At 36.5% G+C, this 20055-nt stretch overlaps 1 protein-coding gene and 1 long non-coding RNA gene across 4 annotated transcripts; both read right to left on the bottom strand.

The window, feature by feature from the left end:
* Nucleotides 1-244: 244 nt before the first annotated feature.
* On the bottom strand, nucleotides 245-3057 carry LOC136254065 (uncharacterized). Of its 3 annotated transcripts, none has more exons than XR_010700272.1 (10): nucleotides 2502-3057; nucleotides 2268-2311; nucleotides 2040-2217; nucleotides 1933-1990; nucleotides 1689-1878; nucleotides 836-1628; nucleotides 693-785; nucleotides 556-642; nucleotides 434-502; nucleotides 245-382 (listed from the first exon to the last, which is right to left on the bottom strand). It is a non-coding gene; the product is annotated as an uncharacterized lncRNA (long non-coding RNA). The 3 variants fall into 3 exon arrangements; XR_010700273.1 differs by having other exon boundaries at nucleotides 1937-1990; XR_010700274.1 differs by lacking the exon at nucleotides 836-1628.
* Nucleotides 3058-5494: 2437 nt separating this feature from the next.
* LOC136252195 (ADAMTS-like protein 2) lies at nucleotides 5495-11379 on the bottom strand. Its single transcript, XM_066044588.1, has 10 exons — nucleotides 11248-11379; nucleotides 11122-11195; nucleotides 10975-11026; nucleotides 10206-10287; nucleotides 10018-10153; nucleotides 8667-8874; nucleotides 8451-8621; nucleotides 6259-6438; nucleotides 6016-6204; nucleotides 5495-5956 (listed from the first exon to the last, which is right to left on the bottom strand). The coding sequence occupies exons 1-10, from the start codon at nucleotides 11317-11319 to the stop codon at nucleotides 5669-5671; spliced, it is 1452 nt and encodes a 483-aa protein (XP_065900660.1). The 5' UTR covers nucleotides 11320-11379; the 3' UTR covers nucleotides 5495-5668.
* Nucleotides 11380-20055: the final 8676 nt, after the last annotated feature.

Genomic DNA, 20055 nt, shown 5'->3' with positions numbered 1-20055 from the left:
AAGGTCTGTAACAGTCTTATTATGTTAGTATTGGAATGAAATAGTACAACATATATTATTAGATTAGGACATTACTATAACAAGCTTATTGAATACATTTAAGACAGTCATATATTAGAGATTAAATCACTAGTATAGTGCAGTGTATTATCAGACTATACTAAACCTATTTCAACCATATATTGGCTACTATACTACTGTACTTTTTACTTTCCCATAATCTGCGGCTACCTTAATTAAATAATTTCTATAATTATATTTGTAATGAATTTAATTATGTAAATATGTTAAAACCACAATAGGTACAGCTAGTAAATCAATGTCTCCTTGGCTGGCCATGACAGTATCAAATCAATTTCGTCATTTATCAGTCTTTATCCAACTGCAGCAGGTAAGACAGTAAATACAATTCACAAGTTCCATTACAAATTACCTGTATTATCATCACTATGTAGAACTCTGTGACAATCTGTTAGTTGTCTGGTAGAACAGTCCCACAGCTCTAATACAAAGATGGTAAATATAATGTGTATTCTGGACAATCGTTGGACTTACAGTTTGTAACAATAAGAATCTCATAAACCGAGACCTTGTCTGGAAACTTAGTATTACCATGTAGAATGGCGGCTAGGTCCCACAACTCTATTAAAGATGGTAATACAATGCATATACTGAACAATCATTGCACTTACAGTTTGTAACAATCTTTTAAAACTGAGACCAAGTCTGAGACTGACAATCCATGTAGAACTAAGACAAGTCTGATAAGACCACGTCTCACAACCCTAAATGGAGGCAAACATAATTCATATTCTGGATTACTTGGTGTACTTACAGTTGTTATCAGTGAGTCTAACCAAACATAAAACGGCCACTTAGTATGTGACTTTGTTGGGCTAATATCAGACAAAGATTTTTGAACAGTCATATCTCAGCCAAGAACAATGATATCAAGCTGTAACTAGCAGGTATGGTTATCAAGTGTTAAAATAAGTACATTCAAGTATTGATTAATGTTAAATCGCTATTCTTTGGCTAATGTATAAGTGGTGCTGGGCGGTATTGAAAAATAGCAAACAGTATACCTTAATTAGTATCACAGTATTACTAAATATCACAGAATTAATGTAAAAGCCATTAGTATTAAAGTAACTGCCATTTACCACAACAAAAGCACCAAATACCCATGGTAGCTCAGCAAACCCCAGGTACAAATTACCACAAACAAATTGTTTGGTTAGCTGACTACATCAACACCTGCCTACAAATAATATTGTCACATGTCTGGTTACCTTCTAAACATGGGATGAAACAAGCCCACAGGGAGGCCATAGTGCCCAGAAGGTATGGCGGTATTAAAAAAAACAGGCAGTATCAAAATCGATATGACTTAAATATCAGATTACTAACAATACTGGTATATCGCCAAGCTCTATGTATAAGCATACCTACTAGTTAGAGTTTGATATATTCACTCTTGGCTGAGATATAACTGTTTCGCCTGACATTCACCCATACTCAAAAACTCACAACAATACTCCTACCATGTGGCCATTTTTATGTCTGTTACGTAAGCTCACAAGAAGCTTCTGATACACTGATAACCAAGTCTAAGAATCTTTTAATCACTAAGTACAGTTGAAACAAGGCTAAATATACTATAATTTGCATACTCTCAGTGAACTTACTTTTGTTAGCAATACGAGCATGGTCAGTGAAATAAGGACAACCAAGATGGACAGGTTTTTGAAAGCACTCAACTCATTTACAGTGCCAGATATACATGAGGTAGCAGCCGTCAGCTATTGATACAAAGCAGTGGAAAACATGAGGAAATAAGACCGGTTCCCAGAAGAAATGAGACCAGTTTCCACAAACCTAAACGGCGAAGGTAAATATAAATTGCATACTGGACACTCTCAGTGTACTTACTTACAGATGTTAGCAATAAGAATCTCTTAGAGCTGAGACTAAGTCTGTAATTCCTACCCTTTTGAAAAGAAAATGAATAAAAACACTATCAGGCTTACTGCACTTACAGCTGCAAGTAATTAGAAGATGAGGTTGAATAACTCCGTGAAAAAAGAACGAAACTGTCCACATATGGTCGCTACCAGATTCTTCAAAGGAAGCAGCTGCCATTGAAGGAAATTAACACTGCAGATGTCGTACACTGACAAACTGGAGAACTAAGAGGTCCGAAAAGAAACTGTACGTCTGAAGAGATGATATACAAAATCATAAGAGCAGACCACGCATACTCTTACCGTTGATGGCTGATGAACTGTGTCCACTTGTCGTCCACCATAAGCTGAGATAATAAGTTATAAAACATGTAATACGTACACAGCAACACCAAATTAAAGTTGAATCATTTGCAGGCCATTGTCATACAATATACACCAGCAATAAACTGTCATACAATATACACAATATACACAATAAACAATTTAATACGGCTAAACCTATCATACAAGCTATCGTTTTAGTTAAATACTTACTCATCTAGAGATGTTTTTGATCACTGCCATCGTAGGAATTATCCACCACGCCACTCACTTCACCACTCATGCACCTATCAATGTATTGCCCCACTACCCCCCCTCGGGCATATATGGGGCTATAGTGGGGATTTGACACAGCCGAATGTCAAATGCCCTATAGTAGGGCAAACCTATCGTGTCAAATCCCCACCGTTGGCCCCAGTTGCAACGCGGGATTAACTAGGGATTTGACATAGCGAAGGAAGTTACAACAAAAAATATTTGGGCACTTACTGAACGATCGTCAAATGCCCCATAGTGGGGCAGCAGTTTCGTGTCAATTCCCCCCTGTAAAGCCCCACTTACGCCCGAGGGGGGGGGGGGCGGTGGGGCAATACATTGATAGGTGCATCAGTAGTATGTACAGTTGGTCCATAACTATCACCGTGCGAACATGGCTCATTGGACGATGGCGTCGATCGCGCACACTCTCTCCGCGAGATACACCGTCATTATCACTCACATTTACAACCTCTGATACAACAATAGCGACAAAGATGGCGACTTAATTCCATCTGATGCGCATGCGCATGTGCACACCACTGACCCCTTCAATTTTAAACAAGCATTACTACAAGCTTTTGCAGGTGTGCTAACTGTGCAAGAAAATCTGGAATAATTAATTTTTCTGGTATTATATACTTTGCCGTATGAAAATGTGTGCATATGAAATTATCGCAACAAAGCTAGCTAGCTATATAGTGATTAATAGAAGTGCACTTATTGTAGATATAGTAAAAAAAAAAATCTTAAGTCACGTGCTGTCTGTATAAACAAAAGTCCATGAATAATGAGATGGTGAAGCTAAAAAGTTATCACATAGTTAAGTAAACAAAGCCATACAAAGAATGTATATTAAACTAAAGTATAATCTGTTTCCAATAATAGCTATAAGATGGGGTTTATACTAAAGTATAAGATAGTTAGCATAATGCAAGATTATTCTGAGATTATTTGTATAGTTTAAGCCATTAGATATACCATCTTATTTTCCTCTTGTTTCACAGTGTTCAATGGTGGATCCAGGATGGGGCATTTGGGGAAAATGCCCCCCCCCTCACCTTGTGGAAGAGCCAGCCATACTTGTGATTAAAACACTAACCTTTATGTCAGGCCAAGATCAGTTTAGCTATCCACCTCATGGAAATATGCACATTTTACTAGCGCTTATTACAATTTCACCTGAAACCAATGTCAAACTAACTGTTAAATTGTTACCCAGCTCGTGCGTACTAAGCGCCTCTAAAATTAATAATCGTGTTGCTGTTGTTAAAGACATTTGGGGCCTTTTAACAGCTTTTAAGACTTCACAACCATCTTCAAAGGCCAAAACGGCAAAAATCATCAGTGAGACTACTAAGAGGTGATTATTTGCTGCTTCACCTAGCAAGAGAATCTGGATCTCCCCAACCCGAGCCCCAACCACCAACAACTTAGCCTGTTTGTGCCCCTCCCCCTGCTGACTCCTGGATCCGCCCCTGGTTTTTACAGTACAGTTAGGTATTTGTAAGACAATTCTGCAGATCGTGAATTCGATGTTGTGATCAGTTCATAGTAAAGAGAATCCTAGTACCAATGGCGAATCCAGGATGGGACATTTGGGGCAAATTCCCCCTCCCCTCACCTTGTGGTGGAGCCAGCCATACTTGGGATTAAACCAGCGGCGGAGGAAGTAGTTGATATGAGGGGGGGCTGGGCTGACCCAGACTTATTTCTATAGTTTGGTAAGGTGAGACCAAAAAAAAAAAAAAAAAAAGGTCACAACCAACTCACAAGAGCTTTCCACCTCACCAGCTACTATTTCTAGCTGATAAACTACATAAAAATCCTTACATAGCTTGCTACACACTGACTACTTTATTAGAGTGACTGCTCTATTAGAGTATCTCGATCTTTATCACGGTTTTCAGCTCCACTCCAAGAAGATAATTTCGGTGTGATATCATTTTGAGGGGGGGCTAAGCCCCCCTCAGCAGACCGAGGGGGGGGCTTTAGCCCCCTAGCCCCCCCCCCCCCCCCCCCCCCCCTTTCCGCCGCCTATGGATTAAACTAGCTAGCTACTAAACTTTATGTCAGTCCAAGATCAGTTTATAAACTCATGAAAATAATATTATGCACATTTTAACATTTATTACAAATCCACTTGAAACCAAAGTGAACCAAAGCCAAAATAGCTTTGAAATTGTCATCCAGCACCTTCGCACGTACTAAGCGCCACTAAAAATAATTATCGTGCTGCTGCTGCTGCTGCTGCTGCTGCTGCTGCTGCTGCTGCTGCTGCTGCTGCTGCTGCTGCTGCTGCTGCTGCTGCTGCTGCTGCTGCTGCTGCTGCTGCTGCTGCTGCTGCTGCTGCTGCTGCTGCTGCTGCTGCTGCTGCTGCTGCTGCTGCTGCTGCTGCTGCTGCTGCTGCTGCTGCTGCTGCTGCTGCTGCTGCTGCTGCTGCTGCTGCTGCTGCTGCTGCTGCTGCTGCTGCTGCTGCTGCTGCTGCTGCTGCTGCTGCTGCTGCTGCTGCTGCTGCTGCTGCTGCTGCTGCTGCTGCTGCTGCTGCTGCTGCTGCTGCTGCTGCTGCTGCTGCTGCTGCTGCTGAAGACATTCAGAGCCTTTAAACAGCTTTTAAGACTTCACAACCACCTCAAGAGACCAAATTGGCGAAATCAACAGTGAGACACAGAGGCGATTATTTGCTGCTTAAAATGCAGCAACTAACAAGAGAATCTGGCTCTCGATCCCCAACCATCTACAACTTGGCCTGTTTGTGCCCCTCCCCTTGCCAACTCCTGGATCCGCCCCTGAGTACCCTAAGAAGTGCTCATACCAAGTCAGACATTGATTCATATGTTCATATTTTGAAGAGAGTTATAATGATGACATTACTAGTGCAGCCTAAGAGACTAACTCATGATCATCAGCTGAAATGGATAACAATTTTTAATCACCAAACTTTTATAATGTAAGATAGCTATTAGCATTTTAAGAAAGCTTGATTTAAGTACATACATAATTCATATAATTATGTGTGTGATTACAGAATATGCATATGTCTATACAAGATGCAGTCCTATAGTTCACAGTCCTATGATTGCAAAAATATTGAGCAGCGGAAAGTATAGCAGTATAATGTAGGATTATGGTTCAGTCTTACACATCTCACAGCATGACTTCTCAACCAGTCGGTAACGTAGCAAAGGGCCAACGAATCCAGGTAGTACAGTTGCACTATACTCACAACATTTCTTTTCACAACTTCCTAAGTTGTCTAGATGACAAAACTCCTTCAAGCATATTAAGTATGGACATTCTGGACCACACATCCTTATTGAGACAGGCTTAACATCCAAGCATCTATCATCATCTACAGTTGCAGTTCCCATTTTGCATTTGATCATTCTTTTACTCTTACAATCTTTGTTGCACTAAAATAACAAAACAAAACAAGACTTTATACTTTATCTGTGTCTGTGTCTGCACTTACTTCACTCCATGGCAATGCAACCCATTTTGGGTTGCACTCTGAAGTCTTGTAACAGCTCTGAACATGTGATGGCTTAGTTGAGGGATCACACTTTATCTCATCATCATCATGATGGGATATTTTCCCATCATGAATACAATATACATTTCTGTATTGATTTCCTTTCATATAGCAATAGGGTGCTTCACACTACAATTGTAGAAACACTGGATAAATACAGTATCACAACTAAAAATGACACACCACTGCATTCCATTCTTGTACAATCCATTTTCCACTGCAGTGTACTCCACTGCAATTTCTTTGTTCCACTGGCTTGTCATATCCACTATTTTCAAAACACATTCTGTCCTCAACTATTCTCCCATCTTCAGCACACTTTACATTCCTGATTTGAACGCCATTGCCACATCTCATAGAGCACTATAGAAAGAATATACGTAAATGATTGCTTTAATGAATTGAAGGCAATGAATAGCAAGAGTTCTTCTGTCATAATGTTAGTATTATGAACTCTTGGAAAAAGGCAGGTCAGAGTCAAATACATTGGTATGATATTAAACTGAATGTTGCATTAGCACAATTATAATATTTCTAACATGGGGACGAGTGATTTGCCTGATGCATATGCACAAGCATGAGGCAAGTGTGAGAGTGACATATATATTAAGGTAAATCACAAATACCCATGTTAATAGCTATATTTCACTTGGGTGACTTACCTATGTAAAACTGCAGGCATGCAAGCTTCATGAGTGTATTATATATTGGTAATGATTTCAATCATGGATAACATAACAACAGGGCCAAACATGGTGTAACAACACAAACATGCTGAGAGCTTTGATTGTGGGCACATAATTAGTCACAGTAAATTTACTTGTATTTGCATACCGTAAGAAGGTCCATTTCCATTGTTCTGTTATGAGATTGGCAGCTTTTTACATGCTTAAACTTGTACTATCACTTAATTAAATTGCAGGAATAACACAAATGTGAATTTGTACCATGCACTGACATGTGAGGTGCTTCTACTGAGCCTACATGTACAGTATGCAAGAAAACAATGGAAGAATACAGATAAGGGAACATTTTAGCACTGACAGTAACCAGATATATCCAGTGGTCAGCAAACAGAGAATTTACTTCAGTGGAGTGGCCTAATAGCTAAATCCATTAAGCACCACGCTATGTGTTATACATGGCATCATGCCAGGTGTCTGTCTATTATCAGCATTATAAACTAACCTGTGACCTTCTACATTCAACAAAACAGTAAACTACTTTCACATTAGTCACAAAAACTAAAACCCACTATCAATCTTGTTAAGTGTTACCACTGGAAATAATAAAGTTCCATCAAAGAAATCTGATGACCTCTGGGGATGCCTGGAATGCATTGGAGTAATATTTCATAAATATACTCCCTCCTAGGAAGGTTACATTTTGGCATACTACCTTGCTTCTTGTTAACGCATTTCTGAGCACTCATAGCAATACTTTTTTTATCATGACATTTATACACCTTCTCTTCTAAGGTGTGAAAGTGGTATTTAATATATGCTAACTAAGTGATACAAATGGTTTGATGTACTCTAATAGAACAGCTGATATGGAGCAAAATTAATGCACCGTAGTGGAAAGAATTGGCTATAGATTTATATATACATGTCATCTACTGCATATCTGTGGTCTAGCGCTAGAAAAATGTCCAAACATAAATAGGATATTCTTTGCAAGGAATACTGATGACAATGGATCATATAATGTATGCATACATTATATTCAATGCTTTATACTGTAACGCGATTGTGCATGTTGGGTTTTCACAGATCCGGTTGAAGAAGCCTCAGAGTGGAACCCCCTTTCAAGAGTCTGGACAATCCACCTTTCGTCTCCAGGGTTTAATATGTACAAAGGTGTTGGAGGAGCAGTTTCAGGTGGATTTGCAAAAGGGAGAGGTTAAAATGAGTGATTTAAGCATTACATCTAAATAAGTATTCTCTTCATGTATAAACTGGTTTTGGCTGCACCAACTTTCAATTTAGAGCCACAGGGAAGTACTTTAAGTATTAATTAAGGAGTCATCTCAAAAGGGGGTCTTTTGAACTCACTTGGATCTGCCCGGAGTATACAAATGTTTTTTAGGTAAGTGTATGTTCACATTTTGTCTACAATCAAATATGTAGCTGACTCTGCAAAAACTGACATTCTGGCACAAACTACACTACATACAGCAACAGGCTTTATCTCAGTGCTGGAAGAGAGTATCTGCATCCTGTAACTTGTGTTACAAAGCCAATTAAAATTTTAATATTTTTTTATGGGTCATAGCATGATAACTTTAAAAAGTTATGAGTCGTGAAAGTGGGCCCACATTCCTAACTTTTACAAACTAGTCCAGTCACATCATGCACATATAACTGGTAATTTACATTGCTCCAATCAGATGTAATCCATTTATAGGTGCATGAGTGTCCAGTACAAGAACGCTCAACAGCAGGTTTCTTCAATAAACTACAACTGTGTTTATGTATCTCTCTTCTGTGAGCATCCATACAAGTAATGTTCCTCGTTTGAGTTCCATTTCCACAGCCAGAAGAGCACTAAACACAGTAAAATTATATGTGTTATGGTCATGTCTAACTTACTATACTCCATTGTCCACTGTCCCAATGATTATGACAAGGGTGACTGTTACATGTTTGTTGTGTTACTGGTTTTACTATGTTGTCACACTCCCCTGGAGTTGGGACTGGAGCTAGTTCAAGACGGTACACGTGTGCACAAGTAACATTCCTCCTCTTGTGTCCTTCACCACAACTCTTTGAACAAGGTGACCAATCAGAAACTTGCCATCTAGATGTGAATATTTCTTTTTTTGATATGTACAATTCAATTATCAATATGTACTACTTATCGCCATCTGTTGTGACTATACATTGAAGTAATACATAGAACAACTTGGGGATATCTCTTTTGTGACATTTTTTGCATCATACTAAAATCCACTAAATTTGCTAATGGCAAAAGTACCATGTGAGCTAATATCCATTTGCTTTTAATTAATAAGAAATGGGAAAAATGTCACAGAGATGCACTAATAACCGCAGGCAGATCTGGGGGTGCCCATCTATTATTTTGTTCCCTTGATTTTACTTGACCAAGAGTATATTGAAAAGATTCAAAGAAAGAACCACTAAGCTAGAGAGAGGAATCAAAAACTTACCATATTTTGACAGATTATGTACCATCCCATAGATATTGATATATTAGAGGTGATTTAATTTACACTTATAAATTGGTTCACAATTTGTTGAACATGGATCCTACGTCACTATTACCTTTTGGTCATCCTCCATCATGATCACTAGAGGTCATTGTTTCAAAATATTCAAACCACATGCTACATGTCTACCGCACCACCTCTTTCTATCGATGTAGAGTCAATAATGACCGGAATGGTCTCTCAGATACTGCAATTAATGTTGATTGATTGACATGTTTAGTTGATGGCCCTATTTTTGACTACCAATATGATATTGTAACATAGTGATTTTTGTATGTTTAGATCAGGTTTTCACATGTAGGCGTTTGCCTTCTTACCTGTACCCCCAATAATAATAAGAGTTATTGACTGGTAAATTTGAGTAGCTATATCGATTAGGATTGCATTTTTACCAACAGAGAAATATTGGTAGTACAGAAGAGTAATTTTTCCTGTTACTATTAGCATTTCACTTGATGCTTTCAAGTGAAATAACTGAGTATTCTTGGATACCTCATAAAACAGTGCCGGGCAGTAGCTATAGGCCCGGTAGCTACCTACACTGATACTATAAAATTGGTGCAGCCCTTGGATGCCAATTTTGATTATACAATTATTTTCAACAGTAGTCACACACTTTTAAATCCTGCACTCTTATAGCTATATAAACTAAAGTAGCCTTTTTTATTTATTATAGATTTATTTAATGGACAAAAAACTGAGATTGGACTCACTCTGGTGGACAAGGTTGTTGATCACAAAACTGGGTAACAGGTTCTAATCCTTCCATTGACAGACCATTACATTGAGAATGTGGAACCCTCATCTGAGTGTCTATTTGTTGGCAGTATATTTCTGATCTTTGTGTTCCTAAAATCAGTCAATTTAAATTCAACACTCAAATAATGAGTTATTTAGCTACCTCTTCCACAAGTTTGACTGCAAGGAGTGGAGTTAGTTCCAACAACCCACTGATAAAGATTACTGTCATTATCTGGACACTTCTGTGAGTACAAATCATTCAATAGCAACAATATAATATTATAGCTATTTTATATGCAAATGAGTCTATAAGGCTATTGAAAAAGCATCCTGGAATGTTACTTGTTCTTGTCAAGCAGAATATTGTCTATTCAACCACCTGCATGGAATGAAAATATTATACAGTAACTGCACTAAAGTAATGTCATTTTCCTTGTAGTTCTAACACAATGGTCAGATTATCACTATGGAAAGGCACCATCATTTTAGATAATTCACTGACATTGCCCACACATTAGGAAAACAATAGGCATGTAAATTGCTACACATGTGTAAGGGTTTTTGTCTGCCCAGTAAGCCCCAAAACTCGCCTGCAGAGCTTATAGTGACAGAACTACTCAAGACTCAATGATTTAAGACTCCGGTGATTTAAAACAACATACACCTTTTATACTAGAACATCAGGTGACTATATTACAACATCAGATGACTATGTTACATCATCAGGTGACTACATTAATTAATGTTTTACATGTACAACAACAGTAAACTCAATAAAGTCAGGTGCTGCTGCTGCTAAAGTTAGGTCAGCTTTGTTACACATGTATACATGACTATATAGGTCATAGCAAAATCCATACACACTATTCAGTCATAAATATTACCTTGTGTGTAAACATGTACTTTAAATGTACTATACATGCACCTACCGTCACATTGCAAATTCTGTATTCTTTTTGTTCTCCATCACAATCAACGTTTCTAAGGGTAAAATTGTGTATTGAAGTATCTATACACTATAACACACTGCTTGCATTATGCATGTGTGGTTGAAGATAATAATACAGTAAGCTTACTGGCAAGGGATAATCCTTTCCTTGACTCCCACACCACAAGTTTTAGAGCAGGCACTCCATTTATCACTCAGAGTCTAAGCAAATCACTACTAATATAATAAGCTGTAAGCATACATACACACTTACTGTTTCAATAGCAGAAACAAGAACACCAAATATGAATATCTGCTTGTAAAACTTCATCTTCTTTGCGCACATATCAACTCACAGAAAGAGTTCAGTTGAAATACCACTACAGTAAGACTGCTGCCTTTTATACTAAACAGGAAGCCTGATAAGTACTGCCTGCAGGCTGTTGATTTACCTGGCAATAAAGAATTTATAGTGAATGGATGCATGCATTAAGAAAACTCTCACTGAAAATGTTGGTCTTACTATTTATGTAGTTTGTGCAATTTATCATATTTGCTATCGTTACTCAGTGAAGTTTATAACTAAGTTACTGTAATGTAGGTAAGGGTGCAGTAAAACAGGAAGGAGGAGAAGTGTAATTAAGATTGTCCATTGGTTGAACTACAGTAGTCAATGCTGTTAATTACAATCATGTCATGTTCACATGTGTGATCATTGACACAACAGTGGCTTTGAGAGCTGGTAAGTCATGCTATAATTGACACTATTATACACATACATACTCAAATTTGATACGGTATTTATATGGGTACCAAATACACTGGTATAACAAAAGGTTACATTCATGTTTATAACAAAATAATAATTGTATGTATGTTTTTCACTAATGGCGTAGCTGATTAGGTAATCTATGCATGTATGTACATCTACACAAATTTGTGACACTATAATGGAGAGATTTTCCCCTATATACAGGAATCAGAATGAGCATTGTTTGCAGCTTCTATGACATGCAATTATAAGACAGCCAATGGGCCTACCTGATGAAACCTAAATTCTGAAACTCTTAAAAATAAAAATACAATACATGCATTTGCAATTTATGTAAGTTAGATCGTTAATTTGCCTTCATCCTTGTTTAGATATAGCTATAAACGTTATTGTAGTAAAACACTACACATCACTAAACAACTCTGTGTACTAAGTCTCCCACTATTGCCACTATGCCATTTTTAATGCATGATATAAATTGTGCAATTGCTGGTTATGTACATATTTGCCAACTTTATTAACATTCACAGAGGTATGCAAGACAATAAAATCAAAGACAATTTTAAGAAGAGACTGGGGGATCTTGGCACCAGAAATATTGGGAGAAGCTGCGGAATTGGTGGCATTGAGAGTTTTAGCCTCTTTATGTTTCAGCATCATATATATAAGCCATCTTCAAGCATCTATATTGCAAAAATCTTAACCTCCATGCAGACCCCCTTGAAATTCTACAGCCACACATGCTGGGTCTCCCTGTATTTCAGATCTAGTGCATAAATATGGCAACAGGTTAAACTACTTATGGGAAAAGTTGAATAGCTAGACATAGTAGTAGTGCCCTTGGTGATTTAAAAAGTCCTAGTAGAGTGTTACAAAATATATTATATCAAAGTTGAAACAAACAAAGCAACACTAATCATTGTGTATGTAGAGAGGAGATTATGGGTAGTCCTATATGTCTTGTAAATTACATAATTACATGTACAAAATGACACATTACTAAGATTCATGCTGATCTTTAAAATGAATTGGCAACAAATTGCAAGAAATGGCTGCAATTTCGATTATTTAAATAATAACAACTTGCCTCTCTTTAATTGTTCATGCATTAAATTTGACCAAATTTTGGAAAATCACCCATAATTATGGCCGCTCATGAAACAATTAGAATTTTCATATCTAGCATGGTGCTGTTAGTAGCAGAATGTATTTTTCAAAATATTTCTAAACTTTTCTAGTAATTCAAGATATTAAATAGCTTATTAATGGAATGCTTCTTTTAGGAACTAAATATTTAATGCATCAAATACACCCGTATGAATGATTTTCCAAATTTGATCACAAATGTGACTGGATTTTGGAAAAACATTCCAAATTGCACATTAGAAGTTTTGAGATAAACAGTTTTAAAGAATTCAAGTCAGCATAACTCACCAGGATAGCAAGAGTATGAAATTTACACAAAAGATGCATCAATCTAGTACCTTTCAGACCACTTCCGGTGGAGGGTGGAGGGTGGTGGGGTGGGCAAGAGGTAGATTTCAAAATGGAGGCAGACTACAACTGGAGTCCATACATGAGATTATAGGGCTGTGCTGGCTTGGAGTGGAGGGTGGGTGGGTGGTGGGGTGGGCAAGAGATAGACTTCGAAATGGAGGCAGACCACAATTGGAGTCCAGACACAAGATTATAGGGCTGTGCTGGCTTCTCAGTGGCTGATATATAGCAAAATCACCAGAAAAATGTCTGGTCAACATTATCAGGCCATCCACCAGTAAACCACTGATTCTTGCCAAGCCAGACCCTTCACAAGGCCAAAAACTGCCACTCGAGCTCTCCACACCATCCATAAAAGACACCTGTTAAAACCAGCCTCCAGTAGTTTGAGTAGTACTGAGAGTCAAAACTAGTAGTATGATAGTGTAGCTATCCACTGGTGGTGTTAGTTTGATTTTTCCTGATGTGCAATTTGGATCGGCTCTGTAAAATCTGGTCACAAATATTTTGCAGCCATTTATTGAGATTTCAACATTTTAAAACCTGGTTTTATGTAGATATTATCCTTTTCACAGCTTTCAGTCACCAATCATTTTTAATTTCATGAACATGCCCCCTTTCTAGTCAATTCCATTGGATACAGCTAGTGATACTATTGGCTCTCTCGTGCGTAAATCAAGGAGATAGTCTTATTGTACATGTCTTGTACAGAGGGGTGGCTGTAATACTTTTTTCATGCATGCATTAATTGGTTTATATTATAGTTTAGTTATGCGGGTTGAAGCTTGCAATAAGCTAACAACTCTTTGTACTAATTTTGTGACTGATTAATATACAGACATACAGATGCCTCCTTTTTGACAAGGATCAATACTAACTTACAGTTCATATTGAAAACACTCTACTACATTTGGAAGCCACTAGCACAGTTTACCAACTGCGGTCATACATGTAAAGGAAAAGTTAATATTGTGAATAACGATCATTCGAATTCTTTGCCTCACTCAACAGCTACATGTCTGCCCGTTTACCAAAAATACAAACGGTTATCCCATAATCCCTAAATATGGACTATAGCAGTTAAAATTTACGATAATTGTTGATAACTTATACCCCCCTGACTCTTTGGTTGTAAATACAACATTTATGTACGTAGCAGCTACAGAGCTATAATCATTGATAGTTCATTATAGTCCATGATACCCAATGGTCAGTCAGTACCAGTTAAGGTGGCCAATTCTATCAGTGTTAAACTGCTATAATAAAAAGATAAACACTCATTTCTTACACAGCAGCAAATATAATTGTATTATTATCATTTTCCAGTCAAGTAAACTATGTTAATATAATTATATGATATGAACTTTATGTGCACATTCTGATCCAATTATACCAACCAGAAACACACATTGTCTGTAGTCTGACACCCACTACACATAATGGAGTGCTATATGCTTTACACTTTCCATCTCTATGAACTAACAATGAAAGATAAGGAACAAAGAAAATCCTCCAAATTTGATTTATTTGTTATTATCCCATAATTATCTGTATTAGCTGACATTACAACCTGATACACTTCTTGTGGAAGCCTGGTCTTCCAGTCACAATTATTTAGCAAAATATGCACACAATAACCTCAACACCTCAAATGTCACATAATCACATTTAATGTGTGAAACACTCCGCATCATTAATAGGTAGAAAGCATCTGTAAGTAGGAGTATGCTATAAGTTTTATATTTGGACCTGGTTTTGTATAATGTAATGAAAGCATTGTGTGAAAATTGCAGGTCAATATAGCATACTGAGATGTCAAGTTACAAGTGATCAAATTTGAAGAATTAGATGTGTGGAAGCCTCGTTTTGTCAAATCCGGTCACAATTTTAGAGTCCAAAATTAATAGATTTTTAACACTTGTACGTGTTGACTGTCAATGACTGATAATTTTAGTTTGGTGATTAAGATGGTAAATTATTGTTCTTGAACTGCATCTGTGTATATATATATATATATATATGTTGGGATTGAACAGAAGTGAAGTGTGCTGCAAGTCCTTTTGTGTGTGAAAATGTCTTGTCTGTTGATGATGTATATAATGAATGTGCTGTAAATACGTACATGCACTATTTATTTATTTTTGGTTCCTTTTCTATAGATCAACCTAACTTGTTACAACAGCCATGCATTCTGTATAGTAATAGTGCAAATATTATTCTCTTCACATCATGAGGGTGCAGAGGGGCCACTACAAATAATAGCCTTTTGATACAATTAAATAAAATCAGAGACATACGTAACTATGGAAACCAGCACAGTTTATCAGGTGTGCAGTCATACACGTAAAAAAAACAGTTGATCGATTTTTGGTCTGTCAAAATTGTCCACCACGCTAAAACAGCTACTATACATGTCTGTAAAATACAAACTATCATCCCACACTCTTTATAATAATTATAAGCTAGCATTTAATAAAGTTAATTATTATGTGGTTCACTACAACACAACCATTTAAAGTAATCAACCTCCATCAGCTGATGGTAATTGTTTTGGTAGACATACAAAGTCCTACCTGGGGTAGCTGTAATAATTTCATGCATCTAGTGGTTTATAGTTTAGTTGTGTGGGGCTGAAACACACCATGGTTTATAGTTTAGTTGTGTGGGACTGAAACACACAACAAGCTGCTAATAACTCTTGTATTGTAGTGTACTGATTTAATGAATTTGCGAGACATATACAGACACAGAGATGCCTTTTCACTAAAAGCCTACATACATGTAAAGGGAAACAATATCTAGTTGTGGTCAAAATTCTCTGCCAAACTAAACAACATGTCCACACATTTGTCAAAAATACAAACTGCTATCCCATACTCTTTAAATATGGACTAGCAGCTAAAAGTTAATATTGTTGATAAATTATACCCCAACACTTTGGCTGTTTAATACATATTATACAGTATTTATGTATGTTAGTAGATACAGGACTACGTATATTATGATCATTGATCATGATCTGTGCTAATACTCTGTTATACCCAAGGATAGGTTAATTGGTACCATTCAAGTTGGCCAATTCTGTTGATAAACACCCATTTCTTATATGGCAGCAAATATAATATTTTAATCATTTTCCAGTCATGTACATCATGTTTGTACAATTATAAGATATGACCTATTTTGTGCACATTCTGTACATTGTGTGTGTACCCACTACACATAATGGAGTACTACATGCTTTACACTTTCAATCTCTATGAACTGATGATGACAGAAATTGATAAGGAAAGAAGAAAATTATCCATAATTCATTATTACAGTATCTCATTGTTTGTAAGATTCAGCAAGTCAACTGTGGTTACTAAGCAACACCCACAACTAGTACTATTCTTCATGGATGCGAGTAGCATACCAGTGCTCTAAGTACCCTGCACAAACATCAGTAAACCATTTGCCAATTGAAATTATTAAACTTCATAGTATGTAATAGAGATGAAAACTGCTGCAGTAAAAGCACATAATTATTTTATTTCTATCATCATAGCAAATTACTATCCAGTAGCATTTTTTCCAGTCAGGTATTAGAAAATGACACGAGTCTTCACAACACGTATGCATGTAAGGTATTGTCTTGTTGTCTAATTGTTTCCGCACAATCTTAATTATTAACATTGTAACAGGCTAATCAATTTTTTGGTTGCCACTTTTTCTATGGTAGTCAAATCACTTGAGTCATGTTAACATTCATTCTTGGCCATACCAGACATCAGCTTTTTCAATCACCAGTCATTTTTTATTTGATTTAATTATTTGTTTAACCCCATGGTAGTCGGCAAAAGCCGTTCTTCCTTACCAGAGCACATACAGCAATAAACACAACTACTACAAAACACAACTACAAGCTATACAACCATACTGATAATGCAAGATAAGCTACAAGTAAAAGTTCAAGTAAAAATAAAAGCCTTAACGGAGGATGTAAATTCATTATAATAAAAATTAACCCGTGTGGCTACAGTAAGAGAATTCCACCAAGCAGTGGCTGATGAGCAGAGAACCTCTTTGGTAGAGGAGAGACGGCAAGTTTGTGGGTTAGCAAAGCTGTCCTTGCAACATGTGTGGTAATTATGTTGAGGACCAAATAGGATTGGTGGAACAAGGACTAAGCAGGGCTTACTGTTACTGTTATAGTATCGAGACATAACACAAGTAGATGTAAACTGCAAATTCATTTAAGGAAATATGATCATATTTCAGGACATCATCAACAATGAAACTGGTAACCTGTGTGTGATCAAATCAAGTTTAAATATACTTGTGCTATGTTTCATTACTATAACAGTAATAGTAAACCCTGCTGAGTCCTTGATCCACCAATCATATTAAAATTTTGGTCCCCAACATAATTACCACACACGTTGCAAGGACAACTTTGCTAATCTACAAACTTGTCATCCCTCCTCTACCAAAAAGTTGAATTTGATCATATTTTCTTTAATTTCATGAACACACCCCTTTTACAGTCATGATCAATTGCATAGTGATACTATTGGTTTTCCATAAATCAAGGAGATGTTACAGGTATACCATAATCTCAATGTACATATCTGGTACAGAGGGGTAGCTGTAATAGTTTCATGTATCCAGTGGTCTATAGTTTAGTTATGTGAGGCTGAAACACACAACAAGCTAATAACTCTTGTATTGATAGTATATACTACTTTAATGAATTTGCAGGACACATACAGACATGTATTATGCTTTTAATACCTACTTGTAACATTTATTGAAAACAGTCTACATACTAGCACAAGTTATCAGATGTGGCCACACATGTAAAGGAAACGATATCTGGTTGTGAACAATGATCCGTCAAAATTCTCTACCAAATTAAACAACTACATGTCTACACATTTACCAAAAATACAAACTGTAATTACATAATCCCTAAATATGGACTAGTGGTTAAAAGTTAATATTGGTGATAAATTACATACCCCAACGCTTTGGCTGTATAATATTATACAGTATTTATGTACATTAGTAACTACAGAGCTATAATCATTGCACTGCTTGAAGGTTCTTAGTTTACTAATTTGTTAAGCTGCTTTACTGTAGTTGTGCCCAGTTATACTGATAGTAAAATGTCAGTAACTTTAAGTATATGGAACATAATTGTTTTACTAAGTTTTAAACTCTCAGTAAACATCAGTGAATGCAGGTTTACTGAAAAGCTACTAAAATTCCAAACAATTAACTGTTCCATATACTGGGGATATACCACTCTAGTAAACTAAGATACTTCAAGCAGTGTTGATAGTTCGTGACTTTCCATTTGTAGTCCATGATACCCAAGGGTTGGTCAGTATACGGCCAGTTCTACCAGTATTAAACTGTAACAGTTGTAATAGAAAGATAAACACCTATTTATTATGTGGCAGCAAATAAAATACCAGTCAGGTAGCTACATCATGCTTGTATATTATATGAAATGATTTTTATATGTGCACATTCTGATCCAACTATACCAACCAGAAAACATTGTTTGTAATTTGACACCCACTACACATAATGGAGTGCTATGTGCTTTACACTTTCCATCTCTATGAACTAACAATGAAAGATAATCCAAATTTGATTGATTGTTATCTCACAATTATCTGTATTGGCTGGCATTACTATCTGATACACTTCTTGTAATTTACCACAAGCAATTAAAATAGTTACAGATGCTTTCTACCTACTAAATAAATGGTGGAGTGTTTCATCTATAAAAAAATTGATGCGAATGTGACATTTGAGGTGTTGAACAAAAGTGAATCAAAATTGTGCTGCAAGTCTTTTTGCTTGTGAGACTGTCTTGTCTGTTGATGATGTACATAGTCGAACATGCTGTAAATACACATACGTTTAATGATAAAGCTAGTGTGTAAATTTATAGTTTCTTTTATGATAAAGTATGTAAATTTATAGTTCCTTTTCTAAGGATCAACCTAACTTGTGTTTTTACAACAGCTATGCATTCTGTATATATAATGAAAATCTTATACTCTTTGCATCATGGGGGTACGTACAGAGGGGTCATCAGTAACAGCTTCTTGTAGTTTTATTAATATTTGGTTTCATCACACAACAAGCTAACCAAACAATTAGTAATCTATTTAATTATACAATTAAAATATTATTATTATTATTATTATTATTATTGATTAGCAAAACCCATTGGGTAAATCGCTAATGTACAAAATATATCAGAGACACACGTATGTAGCTATGGAAACCAGCACAGTTTATCAAGTGTGCAGTCATGTATTTAAAGGGAACAGTTAGTTGATTTATTTATTTATTATTAATACTGTGCAGACCTCCATTTGGTAGTACATACACACAGATACATACAAAAGAAGTGTACAAGTCTATAGCTGGGTTGATACATAATAGTCCACAATCCTTTTCTTAAAGTCATCTGTATTTTGTGCTTCAATAATTGTTGTAGCTGGGAGGCTGTTCCATAATTAGATAGTGGCAGGAAAAATGAGTGTAAACATACGTTTATGTGAGCTGGCACCTGTATGAATCTCTGAGAATGTCCTCTTGATAGTTGTGACCCATCAAAATATTTCACCAAACTAAACAGCTACTTGTCTATACACATTTAACAAAAATACAAACTGATATCCCGCACTCTTTATATAAGCTAGCATTAAATAAAGTTAATACTATGTGGTTCATACAGTATAGTTTCATGTATACAATGGTGTTGTGTGGGGCTGAAACGCACAACAAACTAACAACTCTTGTATTGTATAG

The sequence above is a fragment of the Dysidea avara genome, chromosome 4 (assembly GCF_963678975.1).
Source record: "Dysidea avara chromosome 4, odDysAvar1.4, whole genome shotgun sequence".
Classification (NCBI taxonomy): domain Eukaryota; kingdom Metazoa; phylum Porifera; class Demospongiae; order Dictyoceratida; family Dysideidae; genus Dysidea; species Dysidea avara.
This window is presented reverse-complemented; position numbering and strand designations above follow the sequence as displayed.